The 26,511-nt window shown below is 38.1% G+C and overlaps 1 protein-coding gene across 5 annotated transcripts in view; it reads left to right on the top strand.

Annotated features, from left to right (window-relative positions):
- GMDS (GDP-mannose 4,6-dehydratase) overlaps window positions 1-26,511 on the top strand; it is a 602,961-nt gene that overhangs the window by 554,297 nt on the left and 22,153 nt on the right. Inside the window, exon 12 of one of the 5 annotated variants that reach the window (XM_023524915.1) lies at window positions 6,637-6,702. The exons of the other annotated variants lie outside the window; for them this stretch is intronic. Within the exon in view, the coding sequence (XP_023380683.1) occupies window positions 6,637-6,687 (51 nt within the window). The 3' untranslated portion in view covers window positions 6,688-6,702. Of the gene's footprint in view, window positions 1-6,636; window positions 6,703-26,511 lie in introns of those variants that run through there. 5 annotated transcript variants of the gene reach the window in all.

The raw sequence follows: 26,511 nt of genomic DNA, 5'->3' as shown, positions 1-26,511 counted from the left end.
ACAAAGTGACTGAATACTGTTTTTTATACAAATTAAAAAAAAAAAAAATTAAACGAACACTACCAAAGTTGAGCTTCTCTTCTGAAATAGCCTTACAGTGAAATATATTTATTTACAAATCACACATATATTCTTACATTTTATAATAGCATTATCTGAGATGTTTGAATGGAGAGAGGGTCTCAATCTTCATTAGAAATTTAAACAGGACAACATGTTCGATTTTTCTTAAAATGTCTAAGTTACTGATAAGTGGGATACATTTTTTTTTTCCATTGGAATGGCCACCTCAGAATAAACATTTGAGAAAGAAGAAAAACCAATAAAAACGTTACTTCAAAAAATATAAAAATGTTTCAGACCAACTCTCCTACCCATTCTTATGCTGCCATTATACCAACTGGTCTTCAGAAAGGACTGTCACCATCAATTTTTCATTCTTAAAGGATTTTAATTCTTTCAGCATGTTCATATGGTTTTATAAAGCCCCAGATACCCAGTAAATCCCCTTGGTGTTGTAAGACAAGATTGCTGTTAAAAAATGTTTAGACTTAGTCAGCTTCTTCTCACCGCTGACTTCATGAGGGGCTCTGGGAAATGGTGTTTATACTAAGCTTAAATTGATAGGGCAAGTTTAATGCAGTCGGGTCAAAGGTACAACTGCTTAGCTAGTCTCATCAACCACTCAAGTTTCAGCATTGGTTTATAAAGAAAGGTCTGTAATGATAACATCTGGCTGCTTGAGCGTGACTGCATTTTGCCTACTATGATTGAATGGAATTTAATGGCGGGGAGGAGAAAACCTAGGGCAATTTCATTCTTGAATTATGGTTCTAAATAGATAAGGCAAAATGGCAAACTTTGATCAATCAGAGCCTGGCCATCTAGCAGTTTGTTGAGCAGACTTGCTTCTTTTATCTCTACCACCTCCTCCCCCCCTCAACCCCGCCCCCTTGCTGAGTCAATGGCAGGGGCCCAGGGTAGGCACAGCTACAACTAAGCTCATGTTAATATGTCCTCAGGGCCTACTCTTTAGTTTTACTCATCTAGGTAAATTCTGACTTCTTGTTCTGTGAGAACTTCAAGGGTTCTTGTGCTCAGCAGAAAATAAAGCGTTCTTCCTCCAGAAGGTGCTTCATAAATGACTGTTGACCAGCTGGGAGAGTTGATTACATTGACTGCTAGACAGAAGGTGCCCAGCCAACTTCATGCTGTCAAAGAAAAGAGATGAAGTTAGTTCCTGATCTCAGCCATCATTCCCATTAGCTTACATGTGCCAAGGTTATGAGGACACTGTGACCTTGGGGACCCAAAATATAAACGTCATAAATCACCTATAGACATTATAGGAAATGCCTGCTACACAGCACCTCCAGCAAGGGACCAATTCAAATTATACCCTAGGATCTCAAGGGTCCTGTGCATTCTGTGGACACTCAATAAATTCTATTAATGATCACAATACCATAGCATGAAAAGCTGATTGTGTAAGTATAAATTCATGTTGCTTAAAGTCCTTTAAAGTCTTCTTGACTTTATCTTTGGATCAGTGAGTGTCTGTATAACTTTTTAAATTTGCAAGAACTTCTTTTTAAGTTAAACCAGTAGGTAGATAAAAACTTAAGTAAATCAGGGCACAGATTTACCTCCCTAGTACAATAAGGCTGAGAAAATGGGAAGAAGGGGCAATTCTCTGATGCTTAACATTTCCCATATTTGCTCCACAATGTTCTTGGTCTTGGTGCATCTTTAAGACCAATAGGAGAGGAGCCCTAGCCTACCAGATTCATAGTGTAAAATAAAGAGGTTGTAGAAGACACACATATTGTGCAGGTGAGAGGACCTTGGGACAGGAATTTGATTCCCAGTTTTAGGACTGCATAGCTGTCCAACTTTAGGGGTCTCACAGAGCCTTTTCTTCTTTATTCGTAACATGAGACATATATCTAATCTACTTATCTATTACATACTTACCCTCTGTGGTTTATGAGAATCAAAAGTGATATATGTGAAAGCCCCTCTGTAGACTCTAACCCTACCTGAATGGAAGCGTCATTATCACTTTTCCATTGATGCTTCATTTGGTGGACTCTTGTTGATGTGACCAGAAATCAAGTTTAACTCCTCTACGACACTGAAATTAAAAATAAGTTGCTCAGAAGGCAAAGTCTACCAATAATATAACTCAAGTTGATGTAAAATATCCAAATATACCAAACAGATAAATTAAAGATGATATTTAGAAAACAGTCCTTATTTTAGCTCAATGGGATCTATTTCAGAGAGCAATCTTCCTCATCACATTTCAGACATGATTATATGTATAAACGTTCTGTTTTTCTAGAGCTTTGGCCATGTGTAAAGCAAGGCACATGTATATCCTTCTCTCCATTTTTCACCCTGTTATTGTCTTCTTCATTTTGCTCTACTTAACTCAGTAGCCACTGACAAAGCACACCTCCAGACAAAATGCAAAGCAGGAACATATGATCATCAAAAAAAGGGAGGCCCCCTGCTCTGGTCCCAGCAAAAGAGGAAAACCAGGACACCAAACCAACAGCAAAATTTCTGCCCTCTACTTTCCTATCAGATAGTCATTCCTACCCTAGAAGAAAAATGGGTGAAAGTAACATATAAAGTGAGCCTAAGATAAGTCTTACTCTTTGCACTAAAAGTTAAGGGTCTACCCCCTTTTCCCTCTTTTATTAATATTTTATTATCATTTTCAATTCCTAGGCTGGCCCATTACCCCTCTAGCACGTGGAATTGAAACTCTTTAAAGTAATTGTGATTATACACTTTGTTCCCTTAAAAGCATAAGTCACCTTTGAATACAGTAGAAAAAAAGAAACAACCAACTGACAGTTCTATGAATCCTCCTCTGTCCACAGGAATTACAGATGAGGAAGGCCAACTGGGTATGTAGAAGGGTGTGTGTATTTAAAAAGCACGTATGTCATGTATAAGCAATTATAATGAACATTATTGAAGTAAAACATGTTAATTCTACAGTTAGGACCATTTTAACTTCAATTTCAAAATGTTTTTACTGCCCTGTAACTTCTATATCAATGAGGTAAAGAAATCTCTACCTGTATGTGCAGCCTCTTTACTATATCTAGGATTTTCCAAACTAAATATTATGCTTACATATTATATATTAGCATTTTTCTCCTAATTGTTAAGCCAGAACTGCAGCTGATCAGGAAATAGTTTACATGAGGCTCAAACTCTTCAGTACTGGCAGACTGACACATTCATCTTGCTTACACTCAAGAGAGCATCATCACTTCCAGCTTGTGATTGTGTTGTAAATGAAAAGCTGGGCCAGACACAATGGAGCGAGAACTCAGGAGAATGGAACACTCATTCATCCAAGGCCCCTCCAAGGAGTCATGGTCCGTTTCCTCTAGGGGAGAAAACTCCCTGTCTTCCCTACAGGTGAACACTGAATGAAGTTGTAAGAATGCGCCTTGTCACCACCCTTGGTGACACAAGACAGTGGGGTTGAGGGGAAACTAGCAGGTAAGGCAGGGATCATGGAGATAGAGGAAATTCATACACAATTTAGAAATATCTATGGCTAACAGGTTGGGCCAGGCTTTTATTGGTTCTGATCAAAAGCTGCTACAAGATTCACATACAGAAGAGCAGATTCTTGGTCCTAAAAAAATTAAGATCCAAAGTTGGTTTTTTATGGGAAGAATGTGTAGCCTTTCAGAATTAATTCAATAAAAAGAATTACCAAAGTAAAAAAATCTTTACCGTATTCCTTTTTTTTATTGTAAGCAATGTTTACCCTAATTATTGTAAAGAAACTATAATAGGTGGTATGTGCAAGTAATAAGCATTTATTCAACAAATTCTACTGCCAAGTACTGCTCTAGGCCTTGGAAGTACAAAGTCCCAACTCGTAGGATGCTTACCTCCTAATGGGAGGACACAGATCATAAATAAATGAATATGTCAGAGGAGACATGCGCTATGAAGAAAAATAAAGCAGAGTAAGTGGTGATCAAGGAAGGCCTCTCTGATAATGAGACATATGAGCGCAGCCATAAAGGAAGTGAGAGAGCAGGCCATGCAGATCTTCATGAGTGCACAGGCCCTGTGGCGGGTGTGTGCTTTGCTAGTCGGAGGGATAGCCACAGAGCCAGTGTACTTGGTGTAGAGTGAGCAAGGGCTGGAGGAAGAGAGGCAGTTAGGGAAATAGCCATGGGCCAGTCACATAAGACACTGCAGGCCATTGTTAGAATTTAGGGTTCTAGTGTTTATGAGAAGGGGAACCGTGGGGTAATTTTTTGACAGGACTAACTCTACAGCATGACTATTATCTGGTGGCTGTGGAAAGAACTCGGTGGGAGGCATGGGTGGAAACAGAAAAAGCAACATGGTTTTCTACTGTTCTAGGACACTTTAGGGGGGTTCAGTTAAATATGTCAGAACAAGAGGCCACTAGGGGTCCTTTGCTAGAGAGGGTCCCACAGTTTAGACTGGGTTGGGTTCGTAAAGGAAAGCAGTGGCTGCCTTTTCTGAGCCAACACCCTCTACTCTACTCTGGGTGTTCTACCTGCACAAGTTTCCATGCCTTCAATCCCCGTCATCTCCCAGTATCCCTAAGAAAGATTTCAAAGACATCCCAAGTTGAATTTCTGTCCCTTTCATTTCCCAATGTACAGTCTAGAAAAGTGAAAAGATACTAAGAAAAGCTATAATTTGGTTTTAAATACTATATTTGAGCAGTGAGTTTTATGAAAATAAGAAATTTCACTTTAGGTTTTAACTCTCCTCGTAGAAGGAAATGTCATATTTGAAAGGAAAGGGTCAGACCCTCTCTTCCAATAACCAGAAGCAAGGGCAGAGCAGAGGGAATAGGAATATCCTCAGTCTGATAGTCCCATAGCAAGGATTTGTAGATTGAAAGTTTTTGCTTCTGAATCCTCATTCAGTCGTTCATTCAATAAACATCTATTCATCTCAAAGCAGCATTCCTCCCAGCTACCTGCCCTCAGCTTTTTGGCAGGAGAGAGCACAAAATGTTACTCAGAAGTAATCCTCAGATTTTCATTGTCATCAAATAACCAGGGAAATATTGGGATGATTTCTTTCAATTCAAGTTTTTAAAAAAGTCAAGGCATTTTCCTTGGCTCTGATGACAATATATCTAAGAACATAAACCAATTGGTGTGATACATATGAACCACTTGACTGTTTCTCCTTGGATATTCCAGCAAGTTATCTAGAGTTTACTAGATTCCTAAGAATCTGCTTGCCAGAGATACACATGGTCCCAGACCTTCCTTCATATGCCCTGGGTTCTCCCCACTTCCCTAAGACTGTTCTCAAGTCAACTGCACTTCCTCATATGGGCTGTCATCCACAGCTGCAGAATTCCAAAATTCAAAGTCGAGCTCCCAGCACTGTCATCTTTACAGCCTCTCCCAAATTTGCACCTTCTCCCAGTTCTTCTTGCCTTTTCATTTATTGAAATGCTCCAAGTCCTTCTCTGTTCTGGATGGTGCAGGATGATCATCATTGTCCAGACTTGCTTTGAATTCGAACTCCACCTGAAAATTGACCATTGATACCTCAATTTCCCGTTTCTAAAATGACGATAAAAATAAAGTGATATTCACCTGGTGGAGCTGATTTGAGGACCAAATAAGTGAATATTGTAAAGCTCCTGGTATATAGAAGGCATTCAAGAAATGCTGGCTCTCCTCTTTGCCCAGTCCTCCATATTTCTTTCAGCCACCCGACGTCCTTTTCGCCACCTTCAGTTGCCAAGGCAATTCATCTATCACAATTCAGTTCTCACTTCTGTAGTATTTCTTTGATTCTCAGTTATCTCCTTTATTTTCCTAGTGTAGGTTTTTGTTGTTGTTGTCATTGTTGTTTTTGATGACCCTCAGATGATAGGCTGCTCCTGCCCATGTTTGCCCTTTTTTCTCCATTTTCTCCTCCCTCAATCACCCGTTCTTTAGATATGACGCCTAACTTTTCCAGCTATCTGGCCTGCCTAAGCATTCTCCTCTAGCCCGACCTGTTCATGCACTTCCCATATGGTAAGGGAATGCAGAAGCAAAGGGCCTGTCCTTCACCCACTGCAGCAGTCACAGCAATGGATTAGTGAGAGCATAGCTCCCACTCTCTTGCTCTCTCAGTCAAACTCATATTAACTAGTCTAGGTTGCAAAGTGATCAAGGAGTAGAATTACCTTGTGGAACAGGACAAGGTCTGACAGACAGCCTGGGTGCTTGCCTCTTCTGATGCTTGTCAGCAGGCCTGCTGCAACCAGAAGGCCCTTGGTTGGAGGTGCTTCTCAGCTCCCAACTATAAGGGCTTGGGCCGTGAGTGAGCCAGCTGACCATACACCACTAGCACACCCGGGTGCAAGTTTGGATCAGGTGCTTCTAATTCAAGTTCCCAGACCCATTCTAGGCTTGTCGTGTGGCCTCAAACAAGCCACTTAACCTGTCTGTTTCTTTATATGTCAAATGGAGATAATAATACTTAACTACATCACAAGGGTGTCGTGTATATTAATTAATTAATTAATGTTTGCAAAAGTGCTTTGAAGATGCAAAGCTGGTTACATGTTTAAGTATTCTGATGATAATTCTTGCTTATTATTAGAACCTTCCCAGGTTCCTGGACCATCACTCACTGATTATGACTATGTTCTAATAGCATCTGCTGTGCAATCTACTCAAGGATCTAAGGCACGACCCATGAGAATTTATCCCAAATGGATTTATAATTTGAAAAAGATGTCAGCGAGATCTGTGCCCAAACATTGAGCCAGTTACAGGGCTTCCTAGCAATTCTCCAGAAGCTGAGAGGACTGCATCATGGTATTTGCCGCAAATGTTGCCTGTTGTGATGGCTTTCATCTTTTATGTGGTGCTGCTCAGATATAGACTGAAAACTGCTTGCTGGGACTTGTGGTCACCTCAGGCCATATTTCAAAGTCAAGATGGGATAAAATGGAGGCTGTATGGTATGGCTAGTCCTAAGTTATTTGCAAATCCTTGGAGCAAAGCTGGAAAGAATGGGAGTTCCTAATTGTCTGCCGGAGAGCTCTCTGAAAGATTACAGGTGTTGTACATGAATATCCTTTGCCATCCCACTTTTGTGGTTGTGTCTCTTTAAAAAGACTTTATAGCAGGATTTGGATTTTAGATTGCCACCATCCTCTGTAATGTCATGTTGCTTATATCTCACAAAACAAATAGATAGGTTAAATTCAGGTACCAGTCAGCTAATAATCAGAATAGAGAGAATCCATTTCCAGTCATTTTAGAAATGTAGCTCTTATCCAGTTGACTGAAGAGGTGAGCAGAACAGACTACATCCCTGCTTTGATCACTCTATGTGCCTGATGACTCTAACAAAGGTATAACTCCTGCACATTTTTTCTTATTAACATACATCTTCATTTCTCCTACTACAAGGGCCATTAATGACCCCCTTATGTTCTTTTCCTCCTCAGCCCTTCTGGAGAAATAAATGGCTATGTCTGCAATATTTGCAGTTTCAGAAAGCTGAAATGGCATTCTTAGATGTGTTGTTCTGATTGTTTTTGGACGTTGGGAGCTATAAGCCCAAAGACGCTGAGCCCCACTTGTCAAAGTTTTGTATGAAGAATGAACTTTCAATTAAGATTTTTAGATTCCTGTAGCTAAAGTCCTAGACTTTACCTTAAAAAATTATTTCAGTCCCTACTTTAAGGCTCCTTGAATTTTAAGTAGCACGTAGATTGATGGCTTTACCTTGCCCTTCCCCTGATTGCCCCAGATATGATTAGCAGGGGCTTTTCAGGCATGCTTAAGCAAGCAAGTGGAGCGTGTACATAAAACAGCATGCACGTCATTTTCTTCAAGGTGCTACTTAAGTACCTGCCTTAAGAGCACAAGCAAGTTCATTGGGATAAAGGAACAACGTGATGGACATTGAGGGCATGGAAGGAATCGCACTACTTTGACCAAATGTCAGTGTCAGGGCCCTTGACACTTCTTTTTGGGGCATACCACAGGGATCCTGAGTTTAATGAGGACTCCCTGTTTCTGATGATTTTAACTAGTTGGGGAAATGAGGTGTGTTTAAAATGAATGTTAGTATTTTTTTAAAAAAAATAGACATTACAATTATGATCATCTTTTTTACTAGAATCTAGCTTCAGTTTCTTGAATAAAAAAGTTTTTTTCAAATGATTGAATATTTTTAAAGGCCCTCTGAATTGTACTGCGGCAAACTGTCAGAGTACATGTCTTCTACCTTAAACAGATTTATTATAACTTGAACCTTATATAGAGTTGAGTAGGACCAGTGAAAAAGGAATGTACTCTTCTCTTGGTGCCACCTCAATGATGCTAGCCCTTTGATTCACTCATGGGCTTTCTGTCACCCACCTGCCAATCTCTTCCTCTCCATCTAGCCCCTTTCTTCTTGCCCTTGTTTTTTGGTGTGGCACCCAATACACTCATAGTGAGGTGCTCAGGCTCTGATGCACACCATCATGATTTGATGTGCATGATACTGGCGCTTCACTAGATAACCTTGACCTTAGAGACAAGTTTTACTTAAAATGACTTCCCCAAGGCATCTACTGGGGTGGAAATATTATAAAACCGATGTATGGTGATAGTTGCACAACTTGATAAAGTACCTAAAGACCATTAAATCATACAGTTGAAATGGGTGAATCATATGATATGTAAAACAGGCAACAACGAAGTTATAAAAAAAAAAATCTGCCCTAAAGGTACTCTCAGCATCAGTCTCCCATGCTCCTACACAACTCAGCAGTGCTTCTATCGTTACTAGAAAGCTATTTTTCTCTATTAAACTAAAACCTGCTTCCATGTAACTTTTACATTTATCTATCCCAAATGATCCCAATCTCTCACCTCTGTGAGTCTTTCAGATATTAGAGGACACTGTCAGGCCTCCCCCAACCCCTGCCCAAGGTTCTCTTCTCTAAGGAAACCCTAATTTCACTTCACCTTCCTTGTTCCTTGGACATTTTGAACAATGGACTTGGCCAGGGTGACAACCCCATGCTGAAGTGACTTCGGTCAAGACATGGCCTTTCCCAGGGCTGGTGCCTCAATTCCTGATCTATAAGAGGAATATTGAGCTAAATAATCTCTCAGATGCTTTCAGTATTTCAGATTCTATGATTTTGAGGTGAAGAATTAGGAATACAGATGTTGATTTTTTAGTCTTGTTCTTTTATTCTTTAAAAAATAATTTAATCATTCAAATAAATTGCTTTTTTCTTCATGATCAGTGGACTTGATGTAATTGAGTATATCATAAAGTAGACAAAGCATTGGGTAAAAATGGAGAGCAAGTATTCCACCTGCCCTATGATGTCTGTGACAAGTTCCCATCTTTACACAAGGTGATTATATCTCTGGGCTCTAGTAGGGATGGGGGAATGCATGGCCAGCAGTCAGCAGAACTACACTGTATTTCTAAAGTGGAAAAGCTGTAAATAAAATGAGATTTCACTAATCATGGCTTCAGCTTTGAAACAATGAACGAGTTGAAGTATGCTCATTAGAGAAGCAACTGCTGGATAATAACTGGTATTTTCCCTAAATCCCCATAAAGAGATAGCGCCATGTACACCTTTAAGATGAAGGATAGTAGTATTTATTAAATCAATTTATGATGAACAACCAAATTAAAGAGAAGACAACCCTCAAAATAATGTCTTTCAGTTTAGAATTCAGGGGCACATTTTACAGATCATCATTTGGCTATCCATTTACAAACACATACCCTTCACAACCCTAGCCTTTGAGTTGTCCCATCAGAATTCTCCAGGAACATTGGACCCCAGCACTGTGCCAGGTGGAACTGAAGAGAGAAGCCTGGCTTCCTGGCCCTGGGCCAACATGCCACTATCCACAGAGTTCACCTCATACTTTCCAAAAGGCGGAGCAAAGGGTGGGAATTTACTTATAATTATTATGTGAGTTTTTTTGCTGTATGTGTGTCTTCATTACAAGAATATTTTTAAGGAGAAAATAATAAAATTAATGAAAGAATTTTGCTTAACTCTCAAGGGAGAGAGGAAGTGATTGGGATAGGAATGAGCAAGTATAGGGTGCCTACCCTCAACTAGCACTTTTAATGGAAACATTTTACAGCACCCAAGTGGTTGCTGTTCCTGAAAGAATACTAAGGACAGGAAATTTGGTCTTATTTCACAAACTCAGGTAGTGAAAGAGCCGTGTGAATACGAGTTAATAAATGTGTATGTCTGTTTTTAACAATGGAGGGTATCAGTGTCCTGCTTGAAAGCATTCCTAAGCTAGTCGATGTTGTAAAATAATACAGAAAACTGACATTTTTATTGTGACACGAGTTACCATATAGTGGTTATCTACTGGCTCATCTGGTTTTTATGATTCCCCAATGTAGCTGTCATATCGAGCCAACCAGCGTCTTTAAGCTCAGCCTCTCTCATTTCAGCACCTGCCTAAGTGTATAAGTGTCCCTTCCAGCGGGGAACCTAATGAACTCTGTCTGCAGGCCTGTGCCAGACAAGCTCAGTCCCAGCTCTGTTTCCCTTCACACTCCACTTGGCTTTATCTGGGGAAACATCCATGAGGCAGAGACTATACTGTGCCCATGTGCATATCATCTAGCCTTCACACTCATCAGGAATCTGGTGGTATCCTGGTCAAATATCCGTGAGTCAGCAAAGAGAGCTGATGCCCCTCCTGTAGCAAAGCGAACCCTCTCTGTGTCCCCTTTACTGAAGGTGTGCAGGGTGGCTGGATGATTTATATTGTCATTGATGAGCCACTTTACCACAGCCTGTTAGGGTAGATGAAGGGCTCAGACTCAAATGGGCACTCTGTACCAGCTAAAACAGCTTTCGTGTGCTTCATGAGGGAGGAGGTCATGCCTACCATGTCCACCATCATACTGTGACACATAACTGTTGGATGAAAGAATTAATTCAGCATTTTTAATCATTGGAGTCTCTGACAGTATCATGATGAACAACCCTAAATTATATCAGAGTTTTGCACACCCCAAAACAAATTTCTTCTCTGTGATAGGCCTGGTGCAGAATGTAAGTTTGACTTCAGTGAGATGGGATGCTAGATGGAGCAGAGGTCCCTGGGTGAGATGTGTCTTTGGGGATTGGGGAGGAGGGTGCTTGTGAGATGTGTCACTCTGTGGTCCCAGTACCGCAAACCTATTTCTTCTGTGCCTGTTTCCCCCTGTGGAAGCCTGCAGCATGGTCCTCTGGGAGGCCAGACTTCAGTCTTTCCTTATGCCTCGTGAACGTATGGTAATGACTGTTTCCTAGTAAGGGACTCTTGAAGGAACCCTCAGCCTTTCTCCAACACAGTCTACTGTATGCTATAGACCTTCAGTCTTTCTCTCAGTAGTATTACAACTATATGGAGGGAAAGAGCTGCAGTGCACAGCCAGGGCCCAACCCAGATTAGAAAGTGTAAACTTATGTTTTCTAACAAGCAAATCAGTCTACCATATGTATCAATTCACCATTTACAGAGCTCTTTGCAGATGTTACCTCATTTGAGCCTGAATTTGTGATTTGTGGTTGTAAATCTGCCTGGGGAAAGGGTACAAGAGTAGGGCAAAAAACATGTTTCTAAAATGAATAAATTGCTTCCTCGTTGACAAAAAAAAGGATAAATCTGGGTCCAATTTAGCAATTTAAGTTGTAACTGACTGTGGAGGTAGTAACTTCCTCTTCCGAATTGCACAGCTATGAGGCCCTATTACCATCGGACCCCACGGGCCTTAGCACATACTTCAAGTAGCCAGGGCCACAGAAACATAACTGAGTGTTCAGAGACAGTAGTGAGGACATTTCTGAAGCTCAAATACCAGTGATGGGAGAACACTGACTCATAAGGCATTTGTTTCCTTTTTAAGAAACTTTTAGTTAACCTTATTTGAAAAATTGGACCAGTCATGTTGGAAAATTAATCTTATTAAGAAAATTAACATGCATAAATAAGTGGGGGAAAAAAAAAGAGATTCAACCTAATGGATCTGGCAAATGTTGTCAGATAGCTGGTTTTATGGAGACAGATGTCCTGGATCCAAGTGCCAACTCCACCACTTACCATCTGTGTAACTTTGGTCCAGTTACTTAACTCCTTTGTCTCAGTCTCCTTGTACTTGACATAAAGATGTGGCCCTGACTCTGAGAAAATTGTTTGCCATAACAACATATACCATAGCCAAATAAAAAGCTCTGAATTGTTGATTCCGGGTGATATATACAGACGTTCATTATACTCTTCTTTCTAGTTTCGTGTTAAAAATGTTATAGGCTTTTAATCTTTAAAAATCCTAATGTATATATTTTACATAAATGGGAAAATTCTCACTTAAAAAAGATGTATATACACACATATAGACACACACACATATATATATGTCAATTTGAACAAGAAATAGTAGAATGAGTAGCTTTAGAAATTGAAGCAAAGAATAATCAGAATTCGTGTATTCATCCCTGTACATTTTTTTTTATTTAGTGTTGAGTTCCCATGATAAAACCAGTGCTGTGCTAAGTGCTATAGTACAAAAATTAGGACTTAGATCCAAATTAAAGGAGTAGCTCCAGTGTGACACTTTTTGAAAAATAAAGAAGAGTTAATGAGTTACTATAATAATGATGTCTTTATTTTTTTAAGTTGAATATTAATTATTTTTTACTATGGTAAAATACATACATAACATAAAATTTACCATATTAATCATTTTCAAGTGTACAGTTCAGTGATATGAACTATGTTCACTTTGTTGTGTAAGCATCAGCACCATCTACCTCCAGAACTCTTTTATCACTCAGAACTGAAACTCTGTACCCTTTAAACAATAAATCTCCCCACCCTTCTTTCCTCATTCCGTGGCAAATACCATTCTACTTTCTGTCTCTATGAATTTGACTACTGTAGGTACCTCATATAAGTAGATTCATATAATATTTGTCTTTTTTGTGGCTGGCTTATTTCACTGAGCATAATGTCTTCAAAGTTCATCCATGTTGTAGCATGTGTCAGAATTTTCTTTCTTTTTAAAGCTGAATAATATTTTACTGTATGTGTATACCACATTTTGTTTATTCATTTATCTGTTGATGGACATATAAGTTGCATCTGCCTTTTGACTATTGTGAATAATACTGCTATGCACATGGATGTACAAGTATCTCTGAGGCCCTGCTTACAATTCTTTTGGATATGTACCCAGAAGTAGAATTACTAGATCATTATTAATTCTATTTTTTTTTTTATTTTTTGGAGAAACTCAGTACTGTTTTCTATAACAGTTACACCATTTTACATTGCCATTAACAGTGCACAAGGGTTTCAGTTTCTCTACATCCTCACCAATACTTGTTATTTTCTATCTTTTTTATAATAACCATCCTAAAGGATGTGATGTAGTATCTCATTGTGGTTTTATTTGTGTTTCCGTAATAACTAATCATTTCATTTCTTATTGGCTACTTTTATATCTTCTTTGAAGAAATGTCTATCCAAGTCCTTTGCCCAATATCAGTTGGGTTGTTTGTTTAGTTGTTGAGTTGTAGTGATTCTTTATATATTCTGGATAGTAACCTATTATCAGATATATGATTTGCACGTGTTTTCTCCCGCTCTGTAGATTGCCTTTTACACTCTCCATTGTATCCTTTGATGTACAGACGTTTTCATTTTGATTTAGTCTAATTTATCTATTTTTACTCTTATTGCCTGTGCTTTTGGTGCCATAACCACAAAATCATTGCCAGATCCAATGTCTTAAAACATTTTCCTAAGTTGTTTTCTAACATTTTTGTAATTTTAGCTCTTAAGTTTAGGTCTCTGATCCATTTTGTTTGTTTGTTTCAATTTAATCTTTTATTTTTTATTTCCGAATTATACTTGACGTACAATATTATATGTTTCAGGTGTACAACATAGTAATCAGACATTTATATACCTTATGAAGTGATTACCCCGAAAAATATTGTATTCATCTAGCACCATACATAGTTATTATAATGTTATTGACTATATTCCCTATTCAGTACTTTACATCTGCATGACTGTTTTAATAACTGACAATTTGTTCTTCTTAATCTCTTTTACCTTTTTCACCCATCCCCCAAACTCCCTCTTCTGGGGACTGTTAATTTGTTCTCTTTATCAATAAGATTATTTGTTTTGTTTGTTCTTTAATTTTTTTTTTTTTTTTTTTTTTTTTGTAGCACCAATCTGCAAACACCAGCAAAGGATAAACACCCAAGAAAAGCTTTTTTTAGATTCCAGATGTAAGTGAAATTGTATGGTATTTGTCTTTCTCTGTCTGACATAGCATAATACCCTCCAAGTTATTGCAAATGGTGATGCTACATTCTTTTTATGGTTGAGTAATATTTTAATGTATATATGCACCACATCTCCTTTATCCATTCATCTATTGATGGATGCTTAGGTTGCTTCCATAACTTGGCTATTGTAAGTAATGCTGCAATGAACATAGGGGTGCCTATGTCTACTTGAATTAGTGTTTTGGATTTCTTTGAATAAATATCTAGAAGTGGAATTGCTGGGGCATATGGTAGTTATATTTTAATTTTTTTTTTTTTTTTTTTAGGAATCTCCGTATTGTTTTCTGTAGCAGCTGCACCAATTAATAATCCCACCAACAGTGTATGAGGGTTGGTCCCCTTTTCTCCACATTCTCACCAACAGTTATTGTTTGTTAATTTATTGATGATAGCCATTCTGATGGGTGTCAGATGATATCTCATTATGGCTTTGATTTACACTTCTCTGATGATTAATGATTTTGAACATCTTTTTATGTTTCTGTTTTCCATCTGCATGTCCTCTTTAGAGAAACATCTGTTCATATCCCTTGACATTTTTAATCAGATTGTGTTTTTTTGATGCTGAACTACATGAGTTTTTAATATATTTAGGATATTAAGCCCTTATCATTTGCAAATATCTTCTTCCATTCAGTAGGCTGCCTTTTTGTTTTTTAATGGTTTCTTTTGTGGTGTAGCAGCTTTTTAGTTTAATGTAGCCTCATTTGTACAATTCACTTTTGTTGTCTTTGCCCTAGGAGACATTTCCAAAAAAAAAAACTGCTAAGACCAATGGCAAAGAGTTTATTGCCTATGTTTTCTTCCAAAAGTTTTATAGTTTCAGATCATTTAACTGTTTAATCAATTTTTAGTTTATTCTTGTAAGAAAGTGATCCGGGTTTATTCTTTTGCACGTGTCTGTCCAGTTTTCCCAACACTGTTTATTGAAGAGACTGTCTACTCCATTGTATATTCTTGTACTTTTTGTGATAGATTAATTGACCACATAGGTGTGGGTTTATTTCTGGGTTCTATATTCTATTCCATTGATCTATGTGCTGTTTTGATTACTGTAGCCTTGCAGTATATGTTGATATCAGGTAGTGCGATACCTCCGACTTTATTATTCTTTCTCAAGAGTGCTTTGGCTATTTAAGATCTTTTGTGATTCCACATACATTTCAGGATTATTTGCTCTAGTTCTGTGAAAAATGCCATTGGTATTTTCATAGGGATTGCATTGATTCTGTAGATTACTTTGGATAGTATGGACATTAAACCATGTTAATTCTTCTATCTATGAATATGGTATATCCTTCTATTGATTTCTATCTTCTTCAGTTTCTTTTTTTAATGTCATAGTTTTTCAAGTACAGGTCTTTTAACTCTTTGGTTAAGTTTATTCCTAGGTATATTTTATCATTTTTGATGCAAATGGGATTTTTTTTCTTTATTTCTCTTTCTGATAGTTTATTATTGGTGTATAAAAATGTAACTGATTTCTGATGATTAATTTGTATGCTGATACTTTACTGAATTCAGTTTTTAGTTCTAATCGCTTTTTTTGTTTTGTTTTGGTGATCCGTAGGGTTCTCTATATATAGTTATGTCATCTATAAATAATGAAAGTTTTACTTCTTCCTTTCCAATTTGGATGCCTTTTCTTTTTCTTGTCTGATTGTGGCTAGGACTTCCAATACTATGTAGAATAAATGTGATGAAAGTGGATATCTTTGACTTGTTCCTAATCTTAAAGAAAAATATTTCAGCTTGGTGCCATTGAGTATGATGTTAGCTGTGGGTTTGTCATATGTGGCTTTATTGTATTGAGGTATGCTTCCTCTATTCCCACTTCACTTAGAGTTTTTATCATAAATGGATGTTAGATTTTGTCAAATGTTCTTTCTGCATGTATTGATATGATTTTTATCCTTCATTTTGTCTATGCGGTGTATCATATTAATTGATTTGCACTATCGAACCACCTTTGTTTCATACTGTGACACACAACCGGGAATAAATGCCACTTGATCATGGTGTATGACCTTTTTAATGTATTGCTGCATCTGGTTCATTAATATTTTGTTGAGGATTTTTTTCATCTATGTTCATCATGGATATTGACCTATTATTTTATTTTTGTTATTTTTTTTTGTAATGTCATTGTCAGGTTTTAGAATTGGGGTGATATTGGTCTCACAAAATGAGCTTGGGAGCCTTCCCTCCTCTTCAGTTTTTTGGAGTAGTTTGAAAAGGATGGGTGTTAATTCTTCTTTGAATGTTTGGTAAAATTCACCTGTGAAGCCACTGGTCCAGAGCTTTAGTTTTTTGGGAGTTTTTTGATTACTGATTTGATTTTGTTAGCAGTTATTAGTGTTTTTAGATATTTTTGTCTTTTCCTGATTCAGCCTTAAAAGATTGTATATTTCTGGGAATTTATCCATTTCTTCCAGGTTGTCTGATTTGTTGGCATATAATTATTCATTGTGTTTTCTGCTATTCTTTTATATTTCTGTGGTATTGGTTGCCGCTTATCCTTTTTTATTTCTGATTTTTTTGGGGCCAGGGGCTCTCTCTTGCCCTTGATGAGTCTGACTAAAGGAATGTTAATTTGTTTATCTTTTCAAAGAACCAGCTCATTGATCATTTTTATTGCTTATTTTAGTCTCTATTTTATTTATTTCCACTATTATTTCCAATAATAATGATCTTTATTATTTTCTTCTTTCTGCTGACTTTGGCATTGTTTGTTTTTCTGTTTTTAGTTCTTTAGGAATAAGGTTAGATTGTTTATTTGAGATTTTTCTTATTTCTTAAGGTAGGCCTGTGCTGCTATGAATTTCTCTCTTAGAACTGCTTTGGCTGTGTCCCATAGATATTTGGGTCATTGTATATTCATTTTCATTTGTCTCAAGGGATCTTTTTCTCTTTGATCTTGTTGTTATTCTATTTATTGTTTAGTAGTATGTTACTTAGCATCCATACATTTGTGTGTTTTTCAGGTTTTTTCTGGTAATTGATTTCTAGTTTTATACCATTGTTAACAGAAGATGCTTGATATGATTTCAGTCTTTTTAAATTTATTGAGAGTTGTTTTTGTGGCATAAGATGTGGTCTATCATTGAACAATGTCCCATGTGCACTTGAAAAGAATATATATGCTGCTGCTTTTAGGTAAAATGTCCTAAAAATGTCAATTAAGTTCACCTGGTATAACGTGGCATTTCAGACCACTGTTTCCTTGATTTAAATATTGCTATCCCAGCTTTTTTATATTCAGTTTGCATAAAATATCTTTTTCCATCCTTTTACTTTCAGTCTGTGTGAGTCTTTCGATTTAAAGTGGGTCTCTTGTAGGCAGCATATGTAAGTGTCTTGGTTTGTTATCTATTTAGCCAATCTTAGGAGCATTTATTCCTTTTACATTTAAAGTAATTATTGGTAAGTATATACTTATTGACATTTTATTAATTATTTATTGATTGTTTTTGTAGGTCTTTTTTCTTTTTCTTTCCTCTTGTTTTTTTCTCTTGTATGACTTTCTGTAGTGTTGTGTTTGAATTCCTTTCTTGTATATCTCTTATAGATTTTTGGTTTGTGGCTACCATGTACTTTATATATACCAGGACATATTTGTAGCAATCTATTTTAAGGTGATTATAGCTTAAGTTTAAACACATTTTAAAATCACTACAATTTTCACTCACTCCCTCCATACTTATGTTTTTCTCATTATTTTTTACTTCTTTTGTGAGCGTGTTTGTGTGTATCCCTTAATTATAATTACATATGAGATCTCTACATTTGTCTTTTAACCTTTGTATTATCTTTATAATTGGTTGATCCACTGCTTTCACTAAGTGTTTGCCTTTGTCAGTGAAGGTTTTTCTTTCCTACATTTTCTTGTGTTTATTTTTGATCTTTTCTTTTCTATGTAAAAGAGTCCCTTTAACTTGTAATGCTGGTTTATCGGTGATGAACTCCTTTAGCTTTTTCATGTCTGGGAAACTCTTTATCTCTCCTTCAAATCTAAATAATAACTTTGCTGGTTAGAGGAATCTTGGTTATAAGTGTTTGTCTTTTATCACTTTGAATATTTTATGCCACTCCCTTCTGGCCTACAAAGTTTCTGTTGAAAAATCAACTGATTGTCTTATGGGAGTTCCCGTATATATAACTAACTGCTTTTCTCTTGCTGCTTTTAAGATTCTCTTTGTCTTTAACTTTTAGCATTTTAATTATGATATGTCTTGGTGTGGACCTCTTTTGGTTCATCTTGTTCAGAACTCTCTGTACATCCTGGACTTGGATGTTTATTTCCTTCACCTGGTTAGGGAAGTTTTCCATCATTATTTTTTCAAATACATTTTTTATCACTTTCTCTCTCTCCTCCTTCCAGTACCCCAATGATGCTAATGTTGGTACACTTCATGTTGTCCCAGAAGTCCCTTAAACTATTTACATGTTTTAAAAATTCTTTTGTCTTTTTGCTGTTCTGATTGAGTATTTTTCTGTATGTTGTCTCCAGATTGCTGATTCAGTCCTCTGCTTTATTTAATCTGTTGTTGAGTTCCTCTAGTATATTCTTTATTTTTTTTTATTGTATTCTTCATTTATGACTGGTTCTTTTTTATGTTTTCTATCTTTTTGTTAATGTTTTCACTGAATTCATCTATTCGCCCAAGTTCATTGAGCATCTTTATAACAAGTGTCATGACCTCTTTATCTAGTAGTTTGCTTGCCTCAGCTTCATTTAGGTTTGAGGAATTTGGGGAGGGTTGTTTGTTTGTTTGCTTGTTTGGGTGTTTTTTGCGGGGGGAGTTTTATTCTGTTCTTTCATGTGGGAAAGGTTTCTTTGTTTCCTCACTTTGGCTGACACTCTGTGTTTGTTTCTATGTATTAGTTAGATCTGCTAAGTCTTCCAGTCTTAAGAGTGGACTTATGTCAGAAGTGTCCTCTGGGGCCCAGTGGCACAGTGTTTCTGGTCAGCTGAGCCAAGAGCCCTAGGGTGTTTCTTGTGTGGGTCATATGTGACCTCCTGTTGTAGTTAACCTAGATTGCTTTAAGTATGTCAGTTGGTGGGGTTGATCCTCAGGCTGACTGACTATGAAGGCTGACCATGACTGCAGCAGATAAGCTGTTGTGCAGGGGCTCACTCCATGGAGCAGGAGTCACTTTAGCATGGCTCTGGCATCAGTTGTGGTCTCCCTTCAGGTGTGTCATTTGTGTAGCTGTTTGAGTGGGGCTTTGTTGTGGTCTGAGGTGTGCTGGGTCTGGAGCCTCTTGGGAGGGGCTCTAGTATAGGTCAAGGTCAGCCACTGCTTGTTTTAGGCTTGAGACCACTTGGTAAGAACTACAAAGTGATATGCAGTTGTTTCGCACCTGTGCTGGTCTTGGAAACACTTGGCAGAAACTATGCTGTTCCAGGCTTGGGACCCTTTGGTGGTCACTATAGTGTGAGCAGAGACCGGCTGCTGCCTGCGTGGGTTTTGTGGACCTTCAAGAGATTTTGCAGAGCTGGCTGAGGGTGGCTGCCAGTCATGTGGGGCTTGTGGATTTTAGAGAAAGTCTGCAGCGTGAGCTGAGGCAGACCACTTTTGTGGAAGATGCTCTGAAAGACGCTCAGCTGGGGAGAGAGTTGGGTTGGTCAGGGTCTCAGGGAAATACCAGAGCAGGGTAAATGGTATTAGCCAGCTTAACAGAGAGCACAGATTTGGCACGCACCTGTACCACAAAGGAACAATGGCGCCTGCCAGCACTTTCCTCCACTTACTCAAAATGTATCTTTGTGGTTTTAGATAGCTTACAATGAAAAGTGATCAGTTTTAATTTTCTTTTTTTTTTTCTCATAGATTAGCCTACATTTGTCTTTCAGGATAAGGTATACAGGCTGAAATTTCAATTTTAATAGCAATGGTAAGAGAAATTAATATTAAATAAATCTGATTTAGAGAAATATTACTGGCAGTAATTTTATGATGCTCATTCCTATTTGTATAAAGTTCTAAAAAAAAAAAATTACCTAATAGCTTCATTGATAGTCCTCTTTTCCACAGACAGCCAAGCAGAGCATTTGCTCATATTTGGGTTTAGTAGAAAGAGGATAGATTTTAGCTTTAAGCAGTTCTGTGTTCCAACCTTGATCAAATTACTTATTTTCTACATGCGTATTATAATAGGGATATTTTCTCGTTAAAACTTTTCAGTTGTATTTTCATATCTTACCAGTCTTGTTGCCCTGATCTTTGCCCTGCCAATCCTCACCCTGAAGTTAATAAATTTAGCTCTGCCTCATATATCCTTGGCACTTTTTGAGCTGTTGCCCTGTGCTGGAGCTTAGCACCAATGAGTTTGTTCACAGGATCTTTAAGAGCAGCATTCTCAGTCTCCCATAGTCCTTTGTCTTTCTGGGATGCAATCTCCACTGCTCTTCACAGCCAGATGTTATGGGGACTTTTCTTCCTGGCACTGGTGCCCTGAGATGGCAAGTTTGGTTTGAGGCTGAGACCCTTCACTTCCCAGGGGGGACCTCTGCAGCTGAGATATTCCTCCTGTTTCTGAATCATCACATTGTGGGTATAGACCTGCCCAGTCTATGTCACTGCCAATCTTGATCTGGCTTCTTTATAGCTTCAGTTATAGGAATTCTGTTAAGCTACTCTTCAGATGGTTCTCAGTGATGATTGTTCTATAATTTAGTTGTAGTTTTGACGTGATTGTGAGAGGAGGTGAGCTGTGAGTTTACCTACTCCGCCATCTTGACTCCACCCTCCAGGTCTGATCTATTTTTAGTTGATTTATGTATACGATATAAGGTAAAGGTCCAACATCATTCATTTGCATTTGGATATCCAGCTTTCCCAACATACATTTTTTCAAAAGACTGTCTTTTTCCCATTGAATAGTCTTGGTACTCTTGTCAAAATCATTTAGCCATATATGTGCGGGTTTATTTCTGGGATCTCTGTTCTATTCCATCAGTCTATTCTTCAGTTTTTATGCCAATACCGCACTTCTTTGATTACCATAGCTTAGTAATAAGTTTTGAAATCAGGAAGTATGAGACTACCAACTTTGTTCTTCTTTTTCAAATTCTTCTGCCTATTCCTAGTCCCTTGAGATTCCACATGAATTTTAGGATGGATTTCTATTTCTGTAAAAAACACCATTGGTACATATATACAAAGGAATATTACTCAGCTATAAAAAAAAAATGAAATCTTACTATTTGCAACAACATGGATGGACCTAGAGGGTATTATGATGAGTGAAATAAGAGACAGAGAAAGACAAATACCATATGATTTCACTTATATGTGGAATCAAAAAACAAAATAAATGAACAAATAAAACAGAAAGACTCACAGATATAGAGAACAAACCAGTGATTGCTAGAGAAGAGGGTGATTGGAGAGACAGGTGAAAAAGGTGAAAAGATAAAGTACAAATTAGTAGTTATAAAACAATCATGGGGATGTGGAGTACAGCATAGTGAATATGGTCAAAATATTATTATAATGGCTATGTATAGTGTCAGATGGGCACTATAGTAATCGAGGGGATCACTTAATAAGTTATATAAATCTCTAACCATTGTACTGTAAACAATGTCTGAACTGGCCAAAAAAAAAAAAAAAACCGCGCACACACACACACTAAAGTCCTGCATCCATTTTCTCCAAGGTTAGAGATTTGGGAGGGGTAACAAATCTGGCCTCAGCTAAATCCGGGCCTCACATCCCCTGGGCAAAAATTCCAGTGTGTTCTTAGCCCTAATATAGACTTCCACGACTGCTTTTTTACTTGAAGGAGGTTGTCCACACAGAGTAGCTAGAGCCTTGATTACACAGGACACAGAAATTGAGGCTCACAGAGCATCTTAGAAGGGGGTTCCAAGAGACCATTTTCTTCCCTCTCTGTCCCTTTCGTGGAAAGACCAGAAATGTAGATCAAAGAACATGCGTGTAGGATATAACTTGAGAAAACTGCACTGAGCCTTAGCGATTCAGTCCAGCGTGTTCTCTTAGATCAGTCTGACTTTTTGAACTTATCTTTAAGTGTTTCTAACCTGTATGACAGGTGTGAGCTAAGACATGATGAGAATAAGCCATGGGATGAGTGTGGGTTACTATCTACGTGCCACAGCAGGCACAAAGCCACCAGCCCCAAAGTGGCTTCCTGCCTGATTAGATCTGAGGGGAGTGTGCACACTGTTAATGGTGGTGAAACCCAGCATGGCCATAATTATTTAGATAAGGTGCTCAAAGAGGAACATGTACCTATCAAATGCCAAGCCTAGTTTTTATCCCATGAAAAGTCCAGGAAAGCTACTCATCTGTCTTTATTGTTGATCTGGTTCTGTCACAGACAGTGGAGCTTGTCCTGCCTCCCCAAAGGGGCATGACAGGATCACTGGATATTTTTCTGTTTCATTTATGTGTTCACTTTTTTTCAATATAAGAAGACTGTCATAATTTTTTTAAAACATTTATTCAGTAGACAATGATGAGTTGAGAGGGATATCCCCCTCTGTACTTGTACTTTATTCTACTTGGCAATTAAAATGATATCAAAATTGGTAGAGATGCCTCAGCTATTAAATCCAACTCTGCCACTTTACAGCTGAAGAAACTGAAGCCCAAGAAGTTGTTACTTGTTCAAGGTCAGACAGCTAGGTAGTTACTTTTGACCTTTTTCAGAAGGTGAAGAACAGATTTACTGGCCAGGAGATATGCTGGAAAGTTCCATTCTATTCTTGTTAGGGCTCCCTAAACGATGAATTTGGAAAACTATGAAAGACATATTAGAACTATTTTGGCAAAGAGCCATTAGGACCATAATATCTAAGGGATATCTTTGAAGCACAGTAAAAAATGTCTTTATTAGAGAAGGATGCAATGAACTTTTCTTCAAAAATAAAGAAGAAATGGTTTGAGAAGAATAACCTGTGGTAACTGGCTTTTTGTTTGAGAATGAGTTGGAATGTAGCAAAAAGAAAAAGTGCCCTTTGGCCTGCACATGCAGAAGATGTAGCAATTGGGGCAAGAACATTTGGATCTATTGCATTCGTACCTTGTGTAATATGCTTTCATATTATAAGGTACAATAATAGAGGATTTCAGTTCTTCTAAGAATCTTAGTTGAATGTATGTATTATTAGGAAAATTGAAATGTATTATTAAATGTGTTCTGAAAAAGGCTAGGTGCACAATTTTACAAACATCTTTAACGTTGCTGACATAAGTATGTGTTAAATTTAGAGATTGGGAAATTATCAGATATTATGACCTCTCCAATCGACCTCTGAGGCTGAGTTTTCCCATCTGTTAAGAAGAGTGAATACCTCATACTTGAGCCATGGGGTGGAGGTGAGTCATAGCAAGACTATATAAAACCCCGCAGAGCAACAGTCTCATTTCTTCCTAGTACACAGGTTTATTTCCTAAGAGTGCATCACAATATTATTCTAAAACAAGACCCCCAATGGCTAGAAAGGGTTAATGCACACCACCTGCCCCACTAAAACCCAATCTGTGGCAAGTGATTTTTAGCATAATCTAAAACTTCACATGAATAGTATTTTGTAGACAATATTATAAGTTAACACTTTTTTAAAAAAATGAGAATTGTAATCATCTTTGTGTACTTTAAAAGGTTGCTGTAAATGTAAGCTCATGTTCTTTTTATTTCTAATTCTATAGATTTTTGCCTTTACAGCCATTATATATATCTAGAAATTTAGAGTAATAAATTCAAAGAAGAGCTTTGAGGAGAAGACTAGTCAGGTTTTAGATCCTTTATCAGGAAGGTCTGCAATAACCAGCAAAAAAATTAAACAGGGAGGCAGCCGGCCAATGATCATCACAATATGTTTACACTTAGATCAATAATAAGCAGCTACTTTGCAAAACTGATTTCATTTAAAATTCTTAATAGTTACAGTGTTTCATTACTTGGAACTGGGTTATTAGCTAGACTACCTATGAATGTATTACAAAACTAACAGATCTGAAAATTATGCCAAACAGCTTTGTATTTTTATTGAGGAGGCAAGAACAATACTTTTCCTTAAGTAGAGGAAAATTTTGTTGTATATTCTTAACATGTTCATGGGTTTAGCAAAACAGACTCTTGTTCTATATTTTTCTTCCATAAATTCATTGTGTTGCCAGTTGTGAAATTAAGGCATGGCTATGGAGCAGCCCTCACTGGTGATATAAACATAACCCTCGGAACCTTCTGTATTACTGAATTCAACTCCACAGGCAGCGTTAAGTAAGTAAGCAACTCAGAAAGCATGACATTGCGAGAAGGGTTTTTTTTTTTTTTTTTTTTTTTTGGATCAAGGTGATCCTAAAATGTGCAGATATGTTAGAGATATATGAGCTCCCATCCAAAATAACTTCCCGTGATGCACTTGCACACAGAATAACCACACTGCTTATATTGTCACGTCTAAAGAATAATAGTGGGAAAACCTTGAAAAGAGAAAATACAATAAACTGTTGCCCATATTACAGAACACCAGGCTATTCTCATCAAATCAAAAAACAGAGCTTGAAACAAGGAATTCGGTCACTCTTTCAATGACGATACCTCAGCACTCACGGTAGACAAAATACATACTAAGCTGTGAATGGGGTGGATAATGAATAAGACAGTTCCTGTACTGTTGGGAAGATGCTATAAGGGCAGAACACTTATGCATCAAGGATGCAGGGAACAGAGCTGTGTCAATGAGAGGAACACAGAGCTGCCCAGGATCAAAGGAAGACCAGATCACTTAGGGTCAGCACGCTCTGGGAGGAGGTGGCCTCTAAGCTGGTTCTTGAGGGATGAGTACCATGTTGGTAGGTCTAGGTGGAGAGAAGGGTGTTCCAAGAAGAAAGAATGGCTGGTGCTTCCCTCTCTGGCCAGAGAAGGTTTCCAGGATTGTTCAGGACTCAGCCCAGATACCATCTCCTCTGCAGAGCCCTGTCTGTCCCACGAAACAGTAGGTGCCCACCTCTCCTCCCTTTTATCCTCAATTGTCCCCACCAACCACCCCTGTCAGTGTTCTCATCACACTGGATTGCAATGATTGGCTTATGTGCCTGTCTCCCTTGCCACTCTGTGCAGCTGGAGATACTGTAGTTTGTTTCTGTAAACCAAAGTCGCAACCACATAGATGCTTCCCTTCTGGAGACTCTTCAACCTATCGGGGACACCCTATGTTTTAAAATCTTTTAAACTGCTTGAATTCCTGTCTCCATGTACCAGTGTCTCCCAATATCCCTGTGAATTACCTAGCTTCAGGGAATTTCCAGCTTCTTCTGAACTCTCCTTTCTTGCTCTGGATCTCCTGCATCTTCCATTTCCCATATCACATGACAAGTAAGATCTTCTATAATTTTAAGGGTTTGGTAAAGAGGTTATATCTTAGTGAATAAAGCAATTTGAAATCACATATTGGACAGTTCCATTCTTCAAAATCTCTGCTTGTTATTTGCTGTAGAGCACTTGTCTCCTTGGAAGAGGGATAGAGCTACTCTCCCCCCTTGCTCTTGCCCAGCTCCCCAACTAGGTCTCATCATCTTAACACAAAGCTGTTCAGCCGTTTCCTACTGGAGCATGCCTAACCTCCCACACCTAAAGGAGCCGGCAAGGTAGCTTGTTTGAGATACAGACTGACAGGCTCTCTCTGACTTGGTTTGTAAATTAACCTCTCGCTCCCTCCCCATGACATTTAGCTGTGTATGTCCAGCACGCAGTATCTGGAATATGGCAGGCATTTGAGTAATACTTCTTCATCGAGTTTCTAGACATGGGAAGGGGCAGGGGAGTCCTCAGCACATACATACTTCTTGGTTGATCCAGCCTGTCCTGAATGCAGGGTATGGTTGTAAAGGTACGGGAAATAAACCTGGGTGGAATCAAATTGTCAAAGATGTTGGAAGTCCGAGTGAGAGTTTGGATATTTTTGGCAAATAATAGAGACTTCTGACTAGGGGATGTCACAAAGAGCTCCAGGAGAAATGAGCAGCTTCCCAAGAGAGAAGGTACCCGGGAACGGGGAGGGGCTGGTTTGTGAAGAAAGAGGGTACTATCATCAACCAAGGACATGTGAGCTGAAGGCTGAGAAGAGAAAACCTGAGTGCAAAAGG

This window comes from Pteropus vampyrus, unplaced genomic scaffold (assembly GCF_000151845.1).
Source record: "Pteropus vampyrus isolate Shadow unplaced genomic scaffold, Pvam_2.0 Scaffold509, whole genome shotgun sequence".
NCBI classification, from domain to species: Eukaryota; Metazoa; Chordata; class Mammalia; order Chiroptera; family Pteropodidae; genus Pteropus; species Pteropus vampyrus.
Note: the sequence above shows the minus strand (reverse complement) of the source record. Positions and strands in the feature narration are given on the sequence as shown.